Below are 19,310 nucleotides of genomic sequence, written 5' to 3'. Positions count from 1 at the left end.
ATCATTTCATTCAAGGGTGAAACCATGTTTTGATGTCATCAGCCGCTAGGGGGCGTATTTGCATGATATTTACGGTATACGGTGATGTACAGTATTTACATCCCATGACTGTTCTCAGTGCCAATTAATGTATCACTCATTCAACATTGGTAAAATAATTTTTAAACATCTCACTTGTTGTTGTGGAGCATCAGTGGCAGCCGCAGCTCATAGCCACCATGTCATCATACTGTTTCAAAACCACATTCTCTTCATCGTCAAAATATAACAAACTCATGGACTGAAGTTTGTCGGGCACACAACAGGGTGCCTCGACTTCATCCGCGGACAACTTGAGCGCGTGCATAATGGAGCGCACGGTGGCGTGATTGGTGGCTCGGAGACTTCCTCCCAGCGGGAAGGGACACGAGCCCTTACAGTGGTAAGCGTTGTAACCCCGCGGCGAGATAATCCAGCCCGACCAGCCTATCTCCTCAAAGTCTACAAAGAGGGAGACCCTCTGGCAGGATCGGGAATTGCCGAGGGGTAAGAGCCCTGAGGCTCCACGTCGCCTCCTAGTGGGGTGGTCATGGAGTTCCACAGTAGCAGCTGACGACTGAGCGAGTCCTGGATGGAGAGAACATGATGGCAGTACTGTTTTAGCTTTTTCACTGTCATCTTACCAAAGTATGATTGATTAGTTGCTCCTGGCCTGCCATCATCAGAGAAGATAACCAAGTAGGCGTGAGTGCCTACTGGCTCTCCACGCAGCTTGGATGACGTAACCACAGAGTCCATCCAAGTCCCAGATGGCAGCGTGGTCACCACCAGGATGCCATTGTTATCTTGGCTGTTGCAGATCCACTTGGACACCTTGAAAGAGAAAAAAGTCAGCTAGTTTGGCTTTTATTCATATTTTTTTTTTTAGCAATGGTGGAAAATGAACAACACCAACTGTTTGTGTGACATTGAAGACTTCCCATCCCTGAGTGTTAAGAGGAACGAGTCTGGAGGTGATGAGGTTTCCTCGCCAAGGTTTCGCTTGACTATCCAGCACTTCATACAAATCCAGCTGGATGGGAACGAGAAATTATTCATACATAATGTGTGAATTTATGATATTTAATTAACAAGTTGATAGACGGCAATTTTAAGCCCATGTTAAGGTTTGACGTGAAAAAATTAATCCGTATCCTGCTGTCATACATAATGGAGATATACCTTATAAAAATGGGGCCTGTATGACTTTTCCAGGAAATGTTTCTGTTTCTTTCGAAACCAACGGAATTCAGCCTTAACTATCTTCTCGTCTCGTCCAAAAGAAGACAGGTTGAAAAAGTGAAACCTCTCGCCATCATGATCTGAAACATCAAATACAACTTTGGTTAAACCACTTAATAAGGCAAAATTGTTTTAATGGGTACATTTTTCATGCATTTGGGGAAACTCTACCAAGTTTAGCAAATATTGGAGAAAAACTCAAACAGTGCACGAAATTATCCTGCGTTTCCTGTGCAAGATCTGAATCAAACAATCAAAAATGTACAGCTAGCTGAAATGTAGGGATTAAAAGTAAAAAGTCAGATACCTGAAAATGCATTTCAGTACATAAAATTGATCATCGCTCATTAGAGAGTGCACGAGTGAGTCACATCGCAGCAAAAATGATTAAAAATTGTTCTTCAAAGTATTACTAACCTTTATCTTCAAAGCTCCTCACGACATTCCCCTCCAGTATTTCTTTCTGACTTTTTCTCATCCCGTCCGACGCTGAAACGGAGTTAAAGAGATCCAACATGAACTGAGGCGCCTTCCTGTGTGGGGCGCCGCGGAGTAGATCCTTCAAATGGAACAAAGCGCCGAGCTTTTCCGTCAACTTGTTGTCACGGTCCAAGTCCGTCCGGGTCCCCACCGTGTCCCTGCCGCCGGCTGTGACGCAGCGCAAATGGAGCACGAGGACGAGCCAGACGCGCATCGCTCCTCTTGACATATTGGCAAAGGGCAGACTGAGCGTGCGCCACTGTGTGTGATAAGGACACTAATGTGCCGATTGATGACACTATTCAGCTAACATCAGAGGATGATTGGACCTTGATTGATGATGATGGATGGTGGGGGCAAAAACACCCCGCAAACACAAAGGAAAGGTGAAAATGGTCAAAAGTGAGAGAAAAAAGAATATATAACAAACAATGTGCTCCCTTATCCATAAATCCAAGCTAATGCTTATTAATATTAATAGTTTTTAAGACAAATATAAAATATTTATATGATTAGAACATGTTTAGGTAATGCAGTATATGCAATTGCAAGTAACTCACGCAGTAGTTTAGGGAACAATAACTAGTACAAAGTTAAACACAACGGATCTGTATTCAAGTAGTGATTCCTTCATATACCACTAGAGGGAGCCAATGCGCTGCTGCTCGATCCATTAGTTATTTAAATAACATGTATATCTGATATCTGCATTTGATGCATGCATCAGGAAAGCCTTAATTGAAATTTTAAAATGTGACACTTTAAAAGAAAATAAATATAAAATAAATTCAGGCAGCTAATTTATAAGCTAATATTTGAAAATGGAAAATTTCCACAATTACTAATACTGTATGACAAAAAAACTTGCATTGCTACAGCACCTCATGTGTATTTATCATCAGGGTGAGGAGGGTTCAACCCAAGTAAAGTTTCTCCATCATCACGTTTTTTTTTTCTAGCCATCTGTCTGTTATCAGTGTGAAGCCAGTCGCAAGAAAGCAAACGAAGAGCGAGAGCCATGACGCACGTGATGCGCATTGTTAGCGTGCACATGCGCCCCCCAAACGCGCACACATTGGTCACCTCGCCACCGACGTCCTTCTCGCCCCCTGGGTTTGTTTGGACAGTGACAGAGCATGACGCTCGTGACCCCCCGGCATGAGCATTAATCCGATATGATCTCCTATCAATCAATCATGTCAGTCGCATGGAATAAAGGGGGATCAAATTCTCAAGACAATCAGGTTGATCAAAAGCACATTTCCCCCTATTGTTCATTTGATGACAGAGTCATGACTTGTATTTGGGGGACCCGTTACTCATTTTTAGGCCCATCATATTGAATGTCAGATAAGATAGGATCCATTCTATGGTTATAATTTAAGATAACATAAGGTCCATATTGATTGAATTTGATGTGAACAAGTGAAGGACACGTGACAAAGTGCGTCAAGTAGATACACAAATCCTGAAATAGGGCCAGATTTGAGTCTTGTCATTCCTGTGGTGCAGGCATGTTTACCATGAACCGTGTGCAAAACACAGATACATGACAACAGAAGACCCGTGACGTCAATGTCACGCTGTGTACATGCAAAAATCATGCCTGAAGGGACTGCACGTCTTTCAATGCAGTCGTGTTGGACACACACGGTGTAGGACACGGATACTGAAAAAATCTGTCAGCATTTTTTCTTTTTTTGACAGTTCCCATCACAAACTGCTTGCTCCCTCTATTGTAGGTTTCACAGTCGAACACCAGGTGGCGACGTTGACCTGCATATGGCCTTTCACAAACCATAGTGTGTAAAAATGAATGTCCATCTGCCTGATGCTTTCATGGGACCTAATTATTTCTCATCAAGTCTATCATTACATATTTTAGTCCAATCAGCAGTACTAAACAATTTGACCTTCATCCTACAGTATCTATTTTGGATTGGTTCAATACTTGATTGCTGAGATTCAAACCCTGAACCTCACAACCATTCGTGATCAATATTTTGGAGGGGGGTGGGGGGGGAAAGGTTGTCACATTCATTTTGATTGTGCACTATCAGCCAAGGGCCACCTGGATTCACATCTGACAAGTGTGTGCATGTGTTAATGACCTCACCTTGTGTTAAATACCTGTACTGAGGCAATTAGACACACATGGAAGACATTTTGCCACAAGTGCTGGAGGCCGCTGCTGCTGCTGTTGCCGCTGCGATCTCTGAATGAATAATGAAGAGGAATACAATCACAGTCAAAGTGGAACCACATGACATGACTTTCAATGTGACATTTAAAATGGTGACCCCCCCACCCACCTTTCCCCCCCCTACTGCCACTGACTGCAAACATGTTCAGTTTGGGAGTTTGGAGATTTTTTCTCCCTTAAATATTCTATTAAATTATTATTTTTATTTTTTATTACTATAATTACTATTTTTTTCTCCCTTAAATATTCTATTAAATTATTATTTTTATTATTATAATTACTATTTTTTTTTAAGTGTTATTACTTGTTTAGCTATCAAAATATGGCCACAAAATTAGGCACACCGGCACTATGCATTCATATGGATGCTAAAAAAATAGCAGTTGTAAAGTGTGTATATTTCCTAAAAATAATTCTAAAAGTGCCCATGTGAAATATATTTGCTTATTTAGTCTAGTCGTGCGCAATTTAAATACAATTAAATAGTTCTAATTTGAAATACCGTGTTGATGTTGCTTAGCCAATATATCTGTGCAAGATTTCATGTCGGTCAAGCTTTATTTTGGAAAGCCATCAAAAGACTATTTAGTTTTGGTTCAAGCTCCAGAGTCAGCTAAATTATATGTGCTCACGACCCAGCGCTGACTTTCTTTTTCTTCCCCCAGCACATGTACGCACAGCGCGCTGCACGAGTACACCTCACCTTTGCGTTATTAAGTCTGCCAGACGCTACTTCATCTGGCAACTTGCTGCGGTTTTCGGTGATATTCATAATCGGCGAAACATACTTGTTTCCCTTCTGACTCTGGGCTCGTTATTATCCAATATTTTGCGGCACAAAGTGACATATGACGTTGGCCTGCTTGTAATTAGCTTGTTTGTTATGCTGAGGGCCACCTGCATGGTCTGCTTAATGGTTGTGCGTGTTTGTGTGTGGTTCCGTCTATAGAAATCCATTCACATATAAATGCACGTTTGTCTAATTTGACTCCCCTCACTCAAGTGTAATTAGAATTTAATTTAGGACTCTTCCAACTGCAATAGTCTCTGTTGATTAATGACACTAAGCCCAAAATGAGACGCTTATGACTTTCCATTGAATTTGCAAAGTAGTTGCATTATTTGCCGCCCTCTAGTGTTTATTCATGTCAAATGTCAAAGAGAAGTTATTTTTATTTTATTTTATTTTTTTAATATACAGTGATCCCTCGCTACTTCGCATTTCGTTTATTGCGACTTCACTACATCGCAGATTTTTTTCCCAAATTAAAAAAAACATTTAAAAGTCAAAATAAAACTTCTAAATTGAGGAAACATGTGTCTAACCTTTAAGACAATGTAGTTTTGCTCCAAATGTTCGTTTACATTCCTTTAGAAGTCTGTTTTCGCGTGTTAGCACGATTGCGAATTAGCATCTTTCCGCTAACTCGTTAGCCTGCCCAGTACTTCTTGTTGATGACCGTACTTCGCGGATTTCACTTATTGCGGGTGGTTTTTGGAACCAATTATCCGCAATTACTGTATATATTTTCTTTTTAAATCATTTTTGAGGCACAAAAAGGTTACATGTTGCACCGTACCCTCGTTTTTTCCCAAAAACTAAACGCTTCTGTGACTTCAGGTGTTCTGCAAATGCGCAATTAAACATCAAATCATATCGCGTGTTTATGAACGCTTCTAGATGATTTGAAGTCACGCTTGCAACCCCATTATTGCTGAGGTTTCTTATCTGCATCGCACATCTCCTGCTACCCCTTTTTGTGGTCTTTATTTGCATAAACTGGTCACCGCGAGGAAAAATGTTGATGCTAAACGATGCGAAGAGAAACTGGAGCCGGGCCTATCTGCTTCAATTTTCTTTTTTTGTATTTGGGTTCAAAATGCATTGCTTTGATTTGAGCTTTAATTACACCTGCTCACAAATTAATTTTTTTATACTTTTTATTTTATTTTTTTTATAGTACTTTGCAGCAGAAGCATGAGGAATGGCTGCTCTCAGACAAGGATTTACGCAAAGTAATCCGATCCGAGACTCCCGTCTGAGACGAGAGAGCAGCATATGGAATTCATCCACTGCACGCATCCATTTTTCATCGTCACCCTACTCCCCTTACTCTATTGTAGTGTCTAATGGTGGGCCGTTTATACACGCCAGATACACTCCACGCTCTTTCATCCTCATCGCCTTCTCCCACTGTCTGGCTTCACAAACATCTTCTAAAGTGTTCTTCAAATATCACAAAGCTCCAAGGGCCCTTTGGGTCATTGTGGTTTCGGAGACTATAAGTACACGCACAAAGTTAAGGTTTCATATATTTTTTGCAAAGCCTCCCAAGAATAATCCAAGACAAGCCTCATTTATGCATAAGAATCTCAATTGCTTGCACAGAGGTCAAAGGTCACATATGTGTCCATGCTCATATCTAGAAGGATTGTTTTATAATAAGTGCTAAAATGCTTTTGAGAAGGAGCTGATAACCGCTCGGCCAATATGTAATTAAGTTTCATTATTGAGTGCAAAATAAAAGCCAACCTCTACTTTTTATACACGCTTGGGTTTGGAGCAGCTACTGCTTTTTTTTTTTTTTTTTTAATGGGCCATTATGATTGCGGAATGTTTATGAGCACTCAGATTGCAGCGTAGACTTTATCACCTCCAATGCAACACCTTTCAAAATATCAAATAAGGTCATGGAGGCGATTCTTTCTGCTTTCTATTTGCTTCAGTGATGCACTTGAGTGAGTGAGAGAGCGAGAGCAAGCGAGAGGTGTTAAGGGCCAACAAGTAGCAGATGCAACAAATTACAGCCAGCATTGTTTCATTTGTGCTTAAGGAATTGGACTCAACTTGTGAGATTTCCAATTCCCCCATAGCTGCAGCCCCCCCAGGATGCTCACTAATGTGTGGTCATAAAGTTCTAAACAGTGGAACCTCTAAACTCGGAGTAAATCCGATCCAGGACACCGCTTGACATCTGATTTGAAAATACTCATTTCGTAGGAAATAATAGGAATAAAACGGTCACAATCACAATATGATGATGATAGAACTTTATTCATCACTGCCAGCCCATAAATATAAAACTATCAAAAAACAATGTCGGTAACTGAATGCTTGCATCAAACAATATTTGTCGTTTCAAGACCTCTATATTTACTGCGCAGTAACATTAACACCATTTTTAACTGTCCAATAATAATAATAATAATAATAATAATAATAATAGTAATAATAGTAATAATAATATAGTAATAATAATAATAATAATAAATGTAAAATAATAATAATAATATTTTGAAAAACGCATACACAAAAGCTACCATTACGCTCCTTGACCAACAATGGCCTCCTGCAGGCATCAATCAGTCCCGATAGGGGGCAGTAAAGTACCACATATAAGTTAAACAAGACCCTCAGGACACTTTTTTCACAAGGTCTTGATTGACAAGCAAATATGCAACAAGATTGGCCTCGATGCAGAAATAAAGGAATTGTGTTTTCTTTGTATTCTCAGCCACTTGTAATAAAAGATATTATTTGTTGACCTCCCACTCAATACGTATGTGTCATCTGAGGTACGAAGCTCCAGGTTTTTATTGCGTACTAGCGAGCTCACACCAATGCTCTCGACTATTAGATAAGGGTCATCAGAGGTCTACTAAGAAAGACTTTTTGGAGAAATATTCACATATTGTTAACCTACTTTACTGACGTTCGGGAATAGATGAGCGTGTTTTGGGAGGAAGTCAATCATTGAAGACTTGGCTGTAATTCATTTTGTATGCAGTTCCAAAATATGGGGAAGTCCCAGTTAATGCAACTACTGAGCTGAGTCAGCAACTTATCTATGATTGTTCTCCAAAGGTGTTTATGTGCAGGTGAACCTTGCAGCTGCAGTGTCACTGACATCAGCCACGGAGTTTTTTTGTGTGTTTTTTTTGCACGACCTCTTTAATTAAACCCGAGTGCCCTGTCATCACTTGCTACTGTTATCATCCAAGCAGCTGCTACAGACACACACCACAAATAGTGCTTTGCCGCAGTCTTGTGGTGTATTTGCCTCAAGGAACTAGGTTGAAGTGAGTTAAAGAGTCCAATTTAAGGGAAAAAAAAAACTGCTTTGTTGGCAATTATTAACCCAGAACCTCTGAGGCAGATGTGCTAACCACTCGCCCCATCATGCCTGGGTAGTGTCAGCGCATGACTAAACTGGCAGGATGCTGCTGCTTACAGCTGCAAGCGATTGGACAACACACAGGGAGCAGTGTAATCGGTGGCAACGGTCGCTCCTCCGGCCAAAATGACTTCAAGATTACGGACATTGGAGAACCTGGTGGCTCTGAGAAATGTTGTACACGCTCCAGCGATTCCATTACTGTGCCGCTGTGGCAAATGGAGCACATTTAGATCTGAACCCACACACCCTAAAAATCTGGCTTGGCCACAAATTAGTCTAATCATGCATAAATAGAAAATGGCCGTGTTGAATTGACCTCATTTTGTTTGTCTAAATTGGCCTTGTTATGGTGTGACATAAGCGGGCCAGGCCAGGTCTTGATCCGTGACTTAACTGATACTATCGCAAACATGTGCTGCCCAGGCCTCTACTAGGCCGCCGTGGTAACAGGGAGCAGAGAGAATCAGATCAGTCAGATTCGTGCTTGCTGGAAATTTCAATCCAATAGATAGAAAAACAAAAGCTTGATCCTTATTTATGCTGCAAATGAATTGGCAAACTGCATTTTGGATCAATCATGCTTTGTTATGATAATTACGACCAGAAAGAACCGTTGCACAATCAGATTTTCTGGCTAGAAAATCATTTTGGGGATAAACTAATGAAAATTACGCATAAGAAAAAAAACAATTGAGCAACACTGAAACGCTGTGCAATTTTGATCCATTACATTACTGAATTCAATAAATATGGGATCATATTTATTACTGTAAAAGAAACAGGAAGCAGAAGCCGAAAATATGATTTGTAGCTATAAGGAGATACTTGACAGCTATTGCGAACACAATCCGTTCTCAGAAAAGTGCCCTGGCGGCTCCGCTCTGATCTCTTTCGGGGTTACGAGAAGTCCAAACGTGAGCCAAAGCCGAGTCCAGTTGCTGAAGGGAAAAGAAGACCTTTGTCTAATTCAGAACATCTTGACGTTGCTATGCAGAATAAAAACAATGAGCTCGTATTTTCAGAGGTAGTCCAGAAATGACATTATAAAATAAAATGGATTTAAGATCAAATATCAACACAGTGGACCTTCAATTACATTTTGCAACTTATGACACGTGCGAGTCGAATTCTACACAGCGGCGGGACTGACTAATGGTAGTGAGAGAAGAAAATCGGCTAAAAAGCTAATGGTGGGAGGTTTGTGGGATTTAAGTGTGTCAGCAACTGTCTCAGTTTGACTCTCACTTCCTGTGAAATCCTTTTAGCACCAAGCTGAAATAACAGACAATGAAATACAGCTCCTCTTGTAAAATGGCCATGATAGGAAAGGAGAGGTGGAGGCGAGGTTGTTAAAAAAAAAAAAAAAAAATAGGGAAGCTCCAGATCTGATGTAAATAATCCGCGCTTATTGGTTAAGAACTAAAACGGGTTTATGAGCAACAAGTATTGGAATGGAACTATGACAGGACTCCCACGATACCCCAACAGAACAAAACTTGGTTGGGACATTAAAAAAAATAAAAAAATAAACAAAAACAAACACTGAGGTCATGTTATGAGCGCTGGCTAATCTCCAATCTGATAAAAATAAAAGAAATCTAATGCAATGACGCAAAACCAACGTGTGGCGGGGCAAAAAGTCTTTCAGGGGTCTTCATTTATCATCCCTAAAATAAAATTTAAAAAATAAATAAATAAAACTTACTTAATTTGTGTGTGACCTGCCCAAAGAACAAACTAACAGGGGTGAAAACAATTCCTCTCTGATTTCTGGTTTACGAACTTTGCAGAGCTAATAAAACTTTGAGGGATTAGCCACTTTAAATCCAGCGACAGCAAACCTATTTGGCCCTTATTTGTCACCATAGTTGCTCCCCAAGGACATCCACATTGTTCTCAGACGTGTTGGGGCCACATAAAGTTGAAATTGGACCAGGCGCCCGACGAAAACCACTTGGGTCAAATTAAGAATGAGGGCCGCCTTTCTCTCACGGGCTTTTTTAGGGATTAGATGACGCTATAGGCGGACTGATTAAATCGGCTGATTGGGGTGGCGAATGGAGGCGTGTTTTACTGCTTTACTGAGATTATATTGGCTGATTTAGCTCTCCGAACAGCGAGCCGTGAACTACTAGTGAACTTGGAACAATGTGTGTGAGGAACTTGTTGGTTATTTGGTGGCTTTTGTAGCCCCTCATCAACTGTTAACACACAAGAAAGTCTTATTGGTGACCATCAAAAAAAAAAAAAAAAAAATAGGGAAGGGAAACACTTCTGTTTACTAATTGGACCAGTAGCAGTGGCAACAGAGTGACATCACGTCTTCATTAACAGGTGCCTCATCCGGTCGGCCGTTCATGGGAAAGTTTTCATTAAGGCTTCCCGTTCCTCACCAGTGCGGGCCGGCGATTAGTCGCTAGTTAGGAGCTGTTGTCAATGTTTACGATGTGCCGGGGAGAAGGGAAGCAGACCCGTTGCTGGTGCTCGGGGTCAAAGCTAGCGGTCAGCCAGAGGCAATGAAGGGGGGGACGGTTGACCACAATCGTGGCCAGGAAACGATTCGAAGCAATATATGTTTTAAGAACAAATTTCAGTTGGATCAAAGTTTTGTTAGCTACACTGTACATACTATAGATTAGAAACTCTAATGTATACGTATACTATATACCACTATATAGCTAAAACTACTCATTTAAGTTGTAGTGGTGACATTTGAATACTATTTGTGTCATTGACTTATTTTCCAAGGCCAAAATACAGTTCTCCCTCGTTTATCGCGGATAATTGGTTCCAAAAACCACCCGCCATAAGTGAAATCCGCGAAGTACGGTCACCAACAAGAAGTACTGGGCAGGTTAACGAGTTAGCGGAAAGATGCTAATTCGCGATCGTGCTAACACGCGAAAACGGACTTCTAAAGGAACGAACATTTGGAGCAATACTACATTGTCCTAGAGGTTAGACACGTTTCCTCAATTTAGAAGTTTTATTTTGACTTTCAAATGTTTGTTTAATTTGGGAAAAAAAATCCGTGATGTAGTGAAGCCGCGATAAACAAAACGCGAAGTAGCGAGGGATTACAGTACAGGCAGATGACTTCCTATCAATTTTTATTATTTGACTTATTTACCCAGCGTTTTATAAGGGAACAGAGGCAACACTATGACAAAAGAGGCAATAAAGGAACAAGTGCCACACAAACAAGCGCACGTGCACAAACACATCTGCGCGCACGCCTGGTGAGGTCCACTTGAGCAGTGCAAACAAACAAAGTCGCTTTATGACAATTAGAGACCTGCTCTGAACTTTGCTGTTTCCAGAACTTAGCGGATAGGAATAATTAATCACGACTCTCTGACACACACATTTGCGCGCACACACACATGCAGACACAGCTAATGAACAGTAATATTCAAACATGTGGGAACCATTTGTCCACCAAGCTCCTGCTCTCTATGACAACAGAGAGGAACACAGCAGCAACATAAGGAAAAAGGAAAACATGCCTCTGAATGGAGTGTGATTAGAACACACAGCGCGTGTGGTGCTATCTAAATACAAAATAAAGATGCGAGGATTTTCCCTAAATAAATATTTATTGCTCATAACCATCGAAATTTAAATTCAAAAGCTTGAGGGAAATAATTGGCTATTTAAAAAGGCACACATGCCCAAATCATATGATTGATAATGCCTGCTGGGTAGCTTTGCGGTCTTTTGCTCCATACATGAACGCAGTATGAATACGCTTATGTAAACACAGGTCTTCAAGGAAACGCAAGGTCAGTTGGTTTTGCTAACCTTTCCCCTCTGAAATGAGAAGCCTTGTTTCAATGAGGGAGTGACTAAAAAAAAAAAAAAAAAAAAAATTGCTTCATATGCACAGTCATGCGTTTGTGGCCCTGCGAGATACAAGCTTGTGAGGTCATTCAACCCGAAGAGCCGAAATGTCCTCATGTGACCTGCGGATGACACAGATCGGGAGCATACATAAAAATGTGAAAATTTATAGTAACACGCTTCACATCCAACCAAACAACCAGTGCCCGCCACCGCGCACAATCACACACGCGAGCCTTGTTGAACTTTCTCTGGTTGGTCAAGCGCTAAAGGAGGACAAAGTGGTATCTATGCTCTGCTGTTCATATTTGTGTTGGAGGCGCCACGCCGCCTGAGCTCTATGTTAGCTCGAGGTAATTACGTCTATACACCACCAATATCCCCTCCCATTACTGCACGGTAATGGGCCTTGCTACTCTTTCTCAGACACACACACACTCACCCGCAAGGACACCGGTGACATCACTTATGTCATGTCACAGCATCGCAATATGAAAGACTCAGTGGCATTGACACTCGGATAAAAGTAGTCCGCCGCCAGCGTGGCGCTAAATCCGACAAAGTAGTAGCATTGAAAGATCGGAGCCAGGATGTAACAAAGTAGCTTTTTTTAAGGGCAGCATGAGAAAAGGCTGACACACAGTCTGATCTTTAATGGCCATCTCATGTAAATAACGTCCACGCATTAGCGGGCGAGCTTTGGTTCTCTCGTCTGTTTAGTCACGCGTCCTTTGCTGCGAGCTCTGGTTAGAGTCAAGGAGGAGATGGTGATGGATGTTTAGATTGCAATAGTAATAATCATAACACGCAGTCATGGAAAACGCATAAAAACATTGCTCCTTTACATAAATCAGGCGCAAAAAAACACCAGTCAAATAAAAGCGGCGGGTAAAAAACATCACTTGAAAAGTGGTGACTTCACCTTGATTTTGAAGAAACAAGCCACTCAAGTAAAATAACATGACTACTTTCATATTCAGACAAATAAATCATCACCCATCGAGCCAAAGGTCACACAATATATTCCTACCGAGCTCCCTTTCGGAGGAAATGATGGCGTGCGGTCACGTCAACTTTGACTACTTCTTCTCGAGTGTTTGAAACAAATTAACTATAAAATGGAAGGTCTGAAATTTGTGGAAATTCTGGCAAATATGTGGTGATAGATTACAGACAGTGTCAAAGCTTCTCCACCGCAGCAATACGCTCGAGTTCGCCGTCGTGAATTTTAATGGTCAGCCGTTCAGTGAAACCTCCCCGCCGTTTTTAGGGGGAGGTCACGTCACGGCATGGAACCTCTCACAACGCCGGGCCGGGTGTTTTAGCAGCGGGCCTCGTCTCGCTTTTCCTCATTACTTTCAGTGGCAATAATATTCTTTTACAGACGCCATGAGCGTGTAGTTAAAAGATATGAAGCACTGCAATGGTTTATTAAACAGCGTAGTTTGGAGCTGGGGAAAAAGTGGGCGTGTCTAGTATTTTTTTTTGATCTTGTAATCCGATACTTTACTGTAATGGACAATTTAATACTTTACAAATGAAATTTAAAACACATGCTAACCATTCCATTTTGATGCTCCGCCCACTACATTTCGTAGCAGACATCCAGATTCACACCGTCGACGTTTTCTTGACATAAATGAGCCGTAATGCGACTTAAACCAGGGGATCAAGAATGCACGTGTGTTTCATATTGAAGCTTGTTCATTGGCTTGCGCAAACACGTATGCAACCCGATCCCGCGGGATAGCGTACTGTATTAGAGAGGATCGAGACAAGCGACCACACGCGGCCTAGACGGAAACCCGAGCAGCCTGCACAAGATTGGAATTTACTGTTAGCGTGATAAATAACATCTGTGTTCAGAGTGACGCCGGAGGTGTTACACTTTAAATTTTGATTGATCCATGTCTTAGAAATCGAAACACCGCCAACAGCTATCATTGATACCAAGACTAAAATATTGATTGGATTGAATGAGGGAATTATTCACTTGCAAAAAAAAAGGGAGGGGGGCGCTAGGTAATGATAGGTAATCATTGACTTAAACATGGTGGACGCCAGTGGAAGATGGCGAGGAAACCCAGAGCCAGGTGGAGTCAAAACCAAATATATCCAAATTCATACAAGCTTAAATGCACGTACAAGCGTTCAATACGACGGAACATATGCTGCGGGTTGAGTTGACCTTCAACCTATCCGTGGATCCACCTTTATGCTTTCAGTAATGGGCCTCCCCTTCCAGTAAACTCACGCCTTTCTTCCCGTTACGACCGACTTGTGTATGCTTCCAACCGCAGAGCGGCTCGTGACGCAAACTGGTAGAAAAAGAAAAAAAAAATGATGATGGAGTGACTAGTCATGTATTAACTGGAAAGTAAATGATGTGAAACGTCTTAAAATACAATGGTTGGACATGGTGAACATGCTGAATTGATTACAACTGTGGTAGCGCATGCATTACCCGTGCCTCCGCTTTCTCTTTGCACGGGGAAACCAATCAAAGTTAGTTAGGATTTTTCACCCGAGCATACCCGAGAGCTGTCAAAAAGTTCAATTTCCATCATTTTCCAGTTAGGCACCGTATAAAGGCTTGGTATTAAGCTGCGGTGCAACCTGACTGGCTGGGTCATTAGTAAGCTGCGTGGCCATTGGCTGCCTATCGCGGCAGCAAAGGGTTATGGTTCCTGCTGAATCCCCAGAGGGGGCTGGAACAGTGCAAAACAACAATAGGGGTCGGCTCTCGTGTTTAGTCTGCGTCTGTGGAGGCTTACAGCAGATTCTACGCTCTGAAACCAGAGCCCAACTTTGGACCAAATAATTTCGACTTTCTTGCAGCAAGCTTATTAGAGCTCAGTGGAGTTTTCACGCGTGTCCAAACCACACACAAACACTAATACCATCACGACCACGCCTAAACAGAAGGATAACAAGCCTTTAGATTGTTTAGTGGAACCTTCGCTTCTATGGCAGATGAGCTCGGTACAAATACCACCCTTGCCTCCAGAATGAAGCTTCAAAGATGCTTCACGAACCAGTTGTTGTATTTTTTTACTCCTCTGGAAGGCACTCTCTGTTCAACATTTGACATTTCTAAAATGTCTTTCTTTAAACTAATGGTGCCATCTAGAGTAGACAAAAATACAACAACTGGTTCATGAAGCATCTCGAACCTTTGTTTTCCAATATATGTATATAAAAGTAAAAATCTTTTTGGGCCAAATTTGGAACAAAACTACCACAAATATATTGATGGGAAATATTGATGATAATAATAACCAATAATATGAACGTCAGGGAATGAGTCACAAATTAAGCAATGGTAATCAGAAGGCGATTGAGGAATAACAACAATATGGAAAATAAACAGAACACAGCCTGACCGAGACAGGTTGCAGAGAAGTAGGAAGACAGAAATGTTAAAGCAATAAAGACACGCACCGGGGTTTCCTTCAACACGTTATTTTGTTGTCAATGAAAACAGATCTGGAGAGTGAAACATCCCGGCCTGTCGCACAGTAAACCTTTCTGACATTTATCAGACGTGACATTTTGACTTTAATTAGATGGTGTGAGTTTGCAGCTTTCGTTTGTCCGTCCACATGTTACTACTTTATTGTGAACTTTGCTGACTTTAAAAAAAAAAGCACAGCAGTGGGGCCATAAGCAGGATGCCAATAAAATGTGGCTCAGGTGGAGGGAATGTTGGAGAAACTAGCATAATAGCTTTAGCCACCCCGTATATATGATAGAACTACTCTAACAATACATCCAGAATTTTTTCTTCAGGTTGAGGCGTGCAAAAAAAATATATAAGGAGCTGAACGAAAAAGAGACTTCTAGACAAAGTGTCTGACAAAGTGAAGTTCAGGAGGAGGCGGGGCAGCATCAAGTAGGAAACCTCTGGTAAATGTCGAATGCGTGACGTCAGGCTGGAAGGCGACACCTTTAGACCAATGAAAATTTCCATTACACACACACACACACACACAGTTGCTCCATGTTTGTTGTACAGGTCGAGGTGTACGTGTCCTGCAAAAGGAGGGGCGCAGAAAATACACGGTGACCATGTCTGCGGTGTTAGGTGGCGACATGGGTGTGTATAAGGTGGAGTGTGTGTGTGTGTGTGCGTGTGTGTGAGGGTGTGGTATGTCAGAATTTGTGTTTATGGTCTTGGTGGCACGTTGTGGACGCCTGTACATAAATAAGAACATGTCAATGGCCGGTAATGTGATGGTGATGTCATGGTCATTTGTACGATTCTCCATTTGTCTGTACCTGTGTGTATATTGGCTACCATGGTTAAAAAGCAAGACCATATATGGGCATGGAGGTTGAAATTGCTTTCAACTCACATTTTCTTGTCATTTTTCCAAGGCTTCGGCTACAAATTGAACATGTGGTAAAAGTAAATTGAGTGGAAATAAAAGGAAAGGGTGGACAAGAGACGCCTTGCTGGTAAATATGGCCAGTTGAGTTTGTTCAACCCAAAGAGGTTTCTGTTACTTGTTTACTGCTGAATGTTCGCGAGAAATTACGCAATAGAAGGTCATTACCTTTCGACTCTGTCGTGCACTCTGGGCAGCTCATATTTCTCTTTGGGGTTTGCTTGTGTCTGCTCACAGCTAATTATTTGTGTAAACTCAAACATGCTACTGCCGGTGGCTTTTATGGGATATATTAGTTATTTTAAGTTAACATGTAGCCCAGCAGGAAAACAGTAAAGTCGCTAGTTTAAAAAAAAAAAAGGCTGACTCATATGCATGTTTGTAGTTCCACATTTGAGCAAAACCACAGAGGCATTAGGAGGCACACATTCCTAATTATAAATAGCTCTTTAAAATCAATTTATAGCCACGGTAAGAAAACCATATGGAATGTCCATCATTCATTTTATAGCCTTAGTGTTCAATTAAAATAACATCACAATGATCGGAAATCAAGTCTAGACGACTGCGACATGACTTCTACCTGTAAATGTGTAATTGCAATTACTTTCTACCACAGCTACTCATGTTGTGCACATTCTACGCAATAGCTAATCCATTTTAATAGTCCAATAAAAAGCTAAAGCTTCGAAATTTTCAATTGGATATGATTTCGGTTACAATAGTGCCAGAAATCTGTCAGTCACGTCTTAATGTTGAATACCTGAAGGCAAAATGGCCTCTTGCGGGAATCGTGTGTGTGTACTGCTCCGTTCAAAATTACAAATTGTCCAAAAGAGACAAAAAAAAAATAATTTACATTGGGACTGAATGTACCTACACACACATTCTGGAACCCTCCCTTTAAAATACACCCGATCAGAGGATCATGTTAAGCTGTTATCAAAACACACAGGGGGAAAAAAAAAAAAAAGCGGCGGCAGGCGATCACCAATGAACATTAATTGCGTGTGTCGTTCCTCTTATAAAAGGAGCAGTTCACGGATGCATGTGGTGCTGTTATTAAGCGGCAGGCGACCCTTGTGAAAATGTTATGGTAGCGAGGCTCTGGATTAGGTGTCAGGATGGGGGTCCACAGCTACCGGGAGGGGGGGGGAGGTGTGTGTGTGTGGCTCAACAATACTGATGAATGGACAGAATGAATGCATGCGTATGTGTAGATTGGATTGATGCCCTCTTTGGATCATCTGATTCTGATCATTCAAATGATTGAAATCTGATCCCTCAAATCAACAATAAGTGATTCTATTAAATGTGTACCTGTCTGTGCGCTTTCAGTGGTCTCCCTGTTTTGGAGTCCACATGGTGGAGATGTGCCGTCAAAAACCTCCTCTCTCACCTTCGCCTCTGTGACTGATTTAAACCCCGGAGGAAAAACCTGCATGAAGCAGCCAGACTATCAGACTCCAACAACCCCCCCCCCCCCCCCACCCACCCACCCACATCCTCCCCCAAAACCCTCACCCTTCCTCCCTTGACATGACTCAAAGAGGCCTTCTTCTCCATGCCAGCTGACGGCAGAAGAGGAATAAAGCGAGGAGTTAACCGGCAGTGGAGTAATTAAAGACGTTAACTTAGGAAGAGGAATTTTTGATCACACCGCTTGCCTGACTTTTAGGTCAACATTTCCCGACCCCTTTATTACTTGTTTGCTGACTCAGCATGATGTCGTTCATTTCAGTCGGTCTCTGAGTACAGTAAAAGTCCAGTTTTGTCCACTCTGATGCAAATCTACACTAATGTAGCCCTTAGGACTAATCATTGGACTCCGTTTGGGCCTGGTCCAGGAACAGAAAGGTCCAGTCATTTTTCTAAACTGTCAAATTGTGCAAAAGCAGAACATAGAATCTATCATGATGCAATATTGCAATCACGCCAAGATAAAACACAGGATCTGGAAAATATTCTGGTAACTTTGATTGTACACGAAGGTGGCCCGGATCGGCTTGAGTCAAATGGTGGTAATGAAAGTTTACAAATTGCTGACGTCAGCGTCCCATGCCTATTAGCATAAGCGGCACCAAGCCGCCATTTCCCTGCCTCACATCACATAACGCCTCACATGCAAACAAACATTCAAAGTGTTAAAGACGAGTCCCACCTGCTAATAGCTGAGACAGTTTGGCTACTGTAACCAGAGGGGGTGTGTGGACTTCTACACACATATTGGAACAATCAACACTGTGATACAGAATTTGAATGTATTTCATTGAAATTAAATGGCAACATTATATGAACTAGGAATTATGAACAGATGTGATGCACCGACGGGGGAAACAGAACTTGGATGGTTCTTAAGTGTTCGCTAGATGGAACGGCTGGCACACGCTACGTACGCGACACTAAATTGACGCACTTAAGGAAATATAGTGTCGAGCAGGAAATGCAGCTAGACGGGCAGGCATCCATCACTCATTCTGCTCCTCTCTGGTGCTGGCAAATTAGCAGGAATTTCTCGGGGAGGGCTGATTGTTTTCTCTTAAAACGGGCCTTGTTTTGGCTGGGGGAGTCGCCCGCCCGCTCGCATGAATATTGTGCGAACGGAGGTGAAAGGAGGCGTTCATAAGCGGCGGGCTGGGCGGCTGCGGTCTGTGCAGACTGCCAGCCACGCGACCTCTCCCGCTGTTCAGCAGCCATGATTGTGTGTAAAGCTTTTTGAGTCGAGTTGTTGATGAAAGGTGGAGAAATAATCCAATGATTTTTATATACTAAATCAGGGGTGTCAAACTCATTTTTTTCGCGGGCCGCATTGTAGTCATAGTTTCTTTCGGAGGACCATAATGACTGTCAACCTAAATAAATGTATGAGCACCTCATATTATATACAGTATAAGCTACAAAACAAACTGACAAATAACTCGTTTTCAAACCAGACTAGTAAAAACTGGTCAAATATATGTA

The 19,310-nt window shown here is 41.8% G+C and overlaps 1 protein-coding gene across 1 annotated transcript; it reads right to left on the bottom strand.

Annotated features, from left to right (window-relative positions):
* Nucleotides 1-8: 8 nt before the first annotated feature.
* Nucleotides 9-3,951, bottom strand: LOC137839484 (bone morphogenetic protein 4-like). Its single transcript, XM_049758528.2, has 5 exons — nucleotides 1,678-3,951; nucleotides 1,201-1,340; nucleotides 935-1,051; nucleotides 663-852; nucleotides 9-606 (listed from the first exon to the last, which is right to left on the bottom strand). Exons 1-5 carry the CDS (start codon nucleotides 1,967-1,969, stop codon nucleotides 191-193), a joined length of 1,155 nt encoding a protein of 384 aa, XP_049614485.1. The 5' UTR covers nucleotides 1,970-3,951; the 3' UTR covers nucleotides 9-190.
* Between the last annotated feature and the right edge of the window lie 15,359 nt (nucleotides 3,952-19,310).

This window comes from Syngnathus scovelli, chromosome 21 (genome assembly GCF_024217435.2).
Source record: "Syngnathus scovelli strain Florida chromosome 21, RoL_Ssco_1.2, whole genome shotgun sequence".
Classification (NCBI taxonomy): domain Eukaryota; kingdom Metazoa; phylum Chordata; class Actinopteri; order Syngnathiformes; family Syngnathidae; genus Syngnathus; species Syngnathus scovelli.
This window is presented reverse-complemented; position numbering and strand designations above follow the sequence as displayed.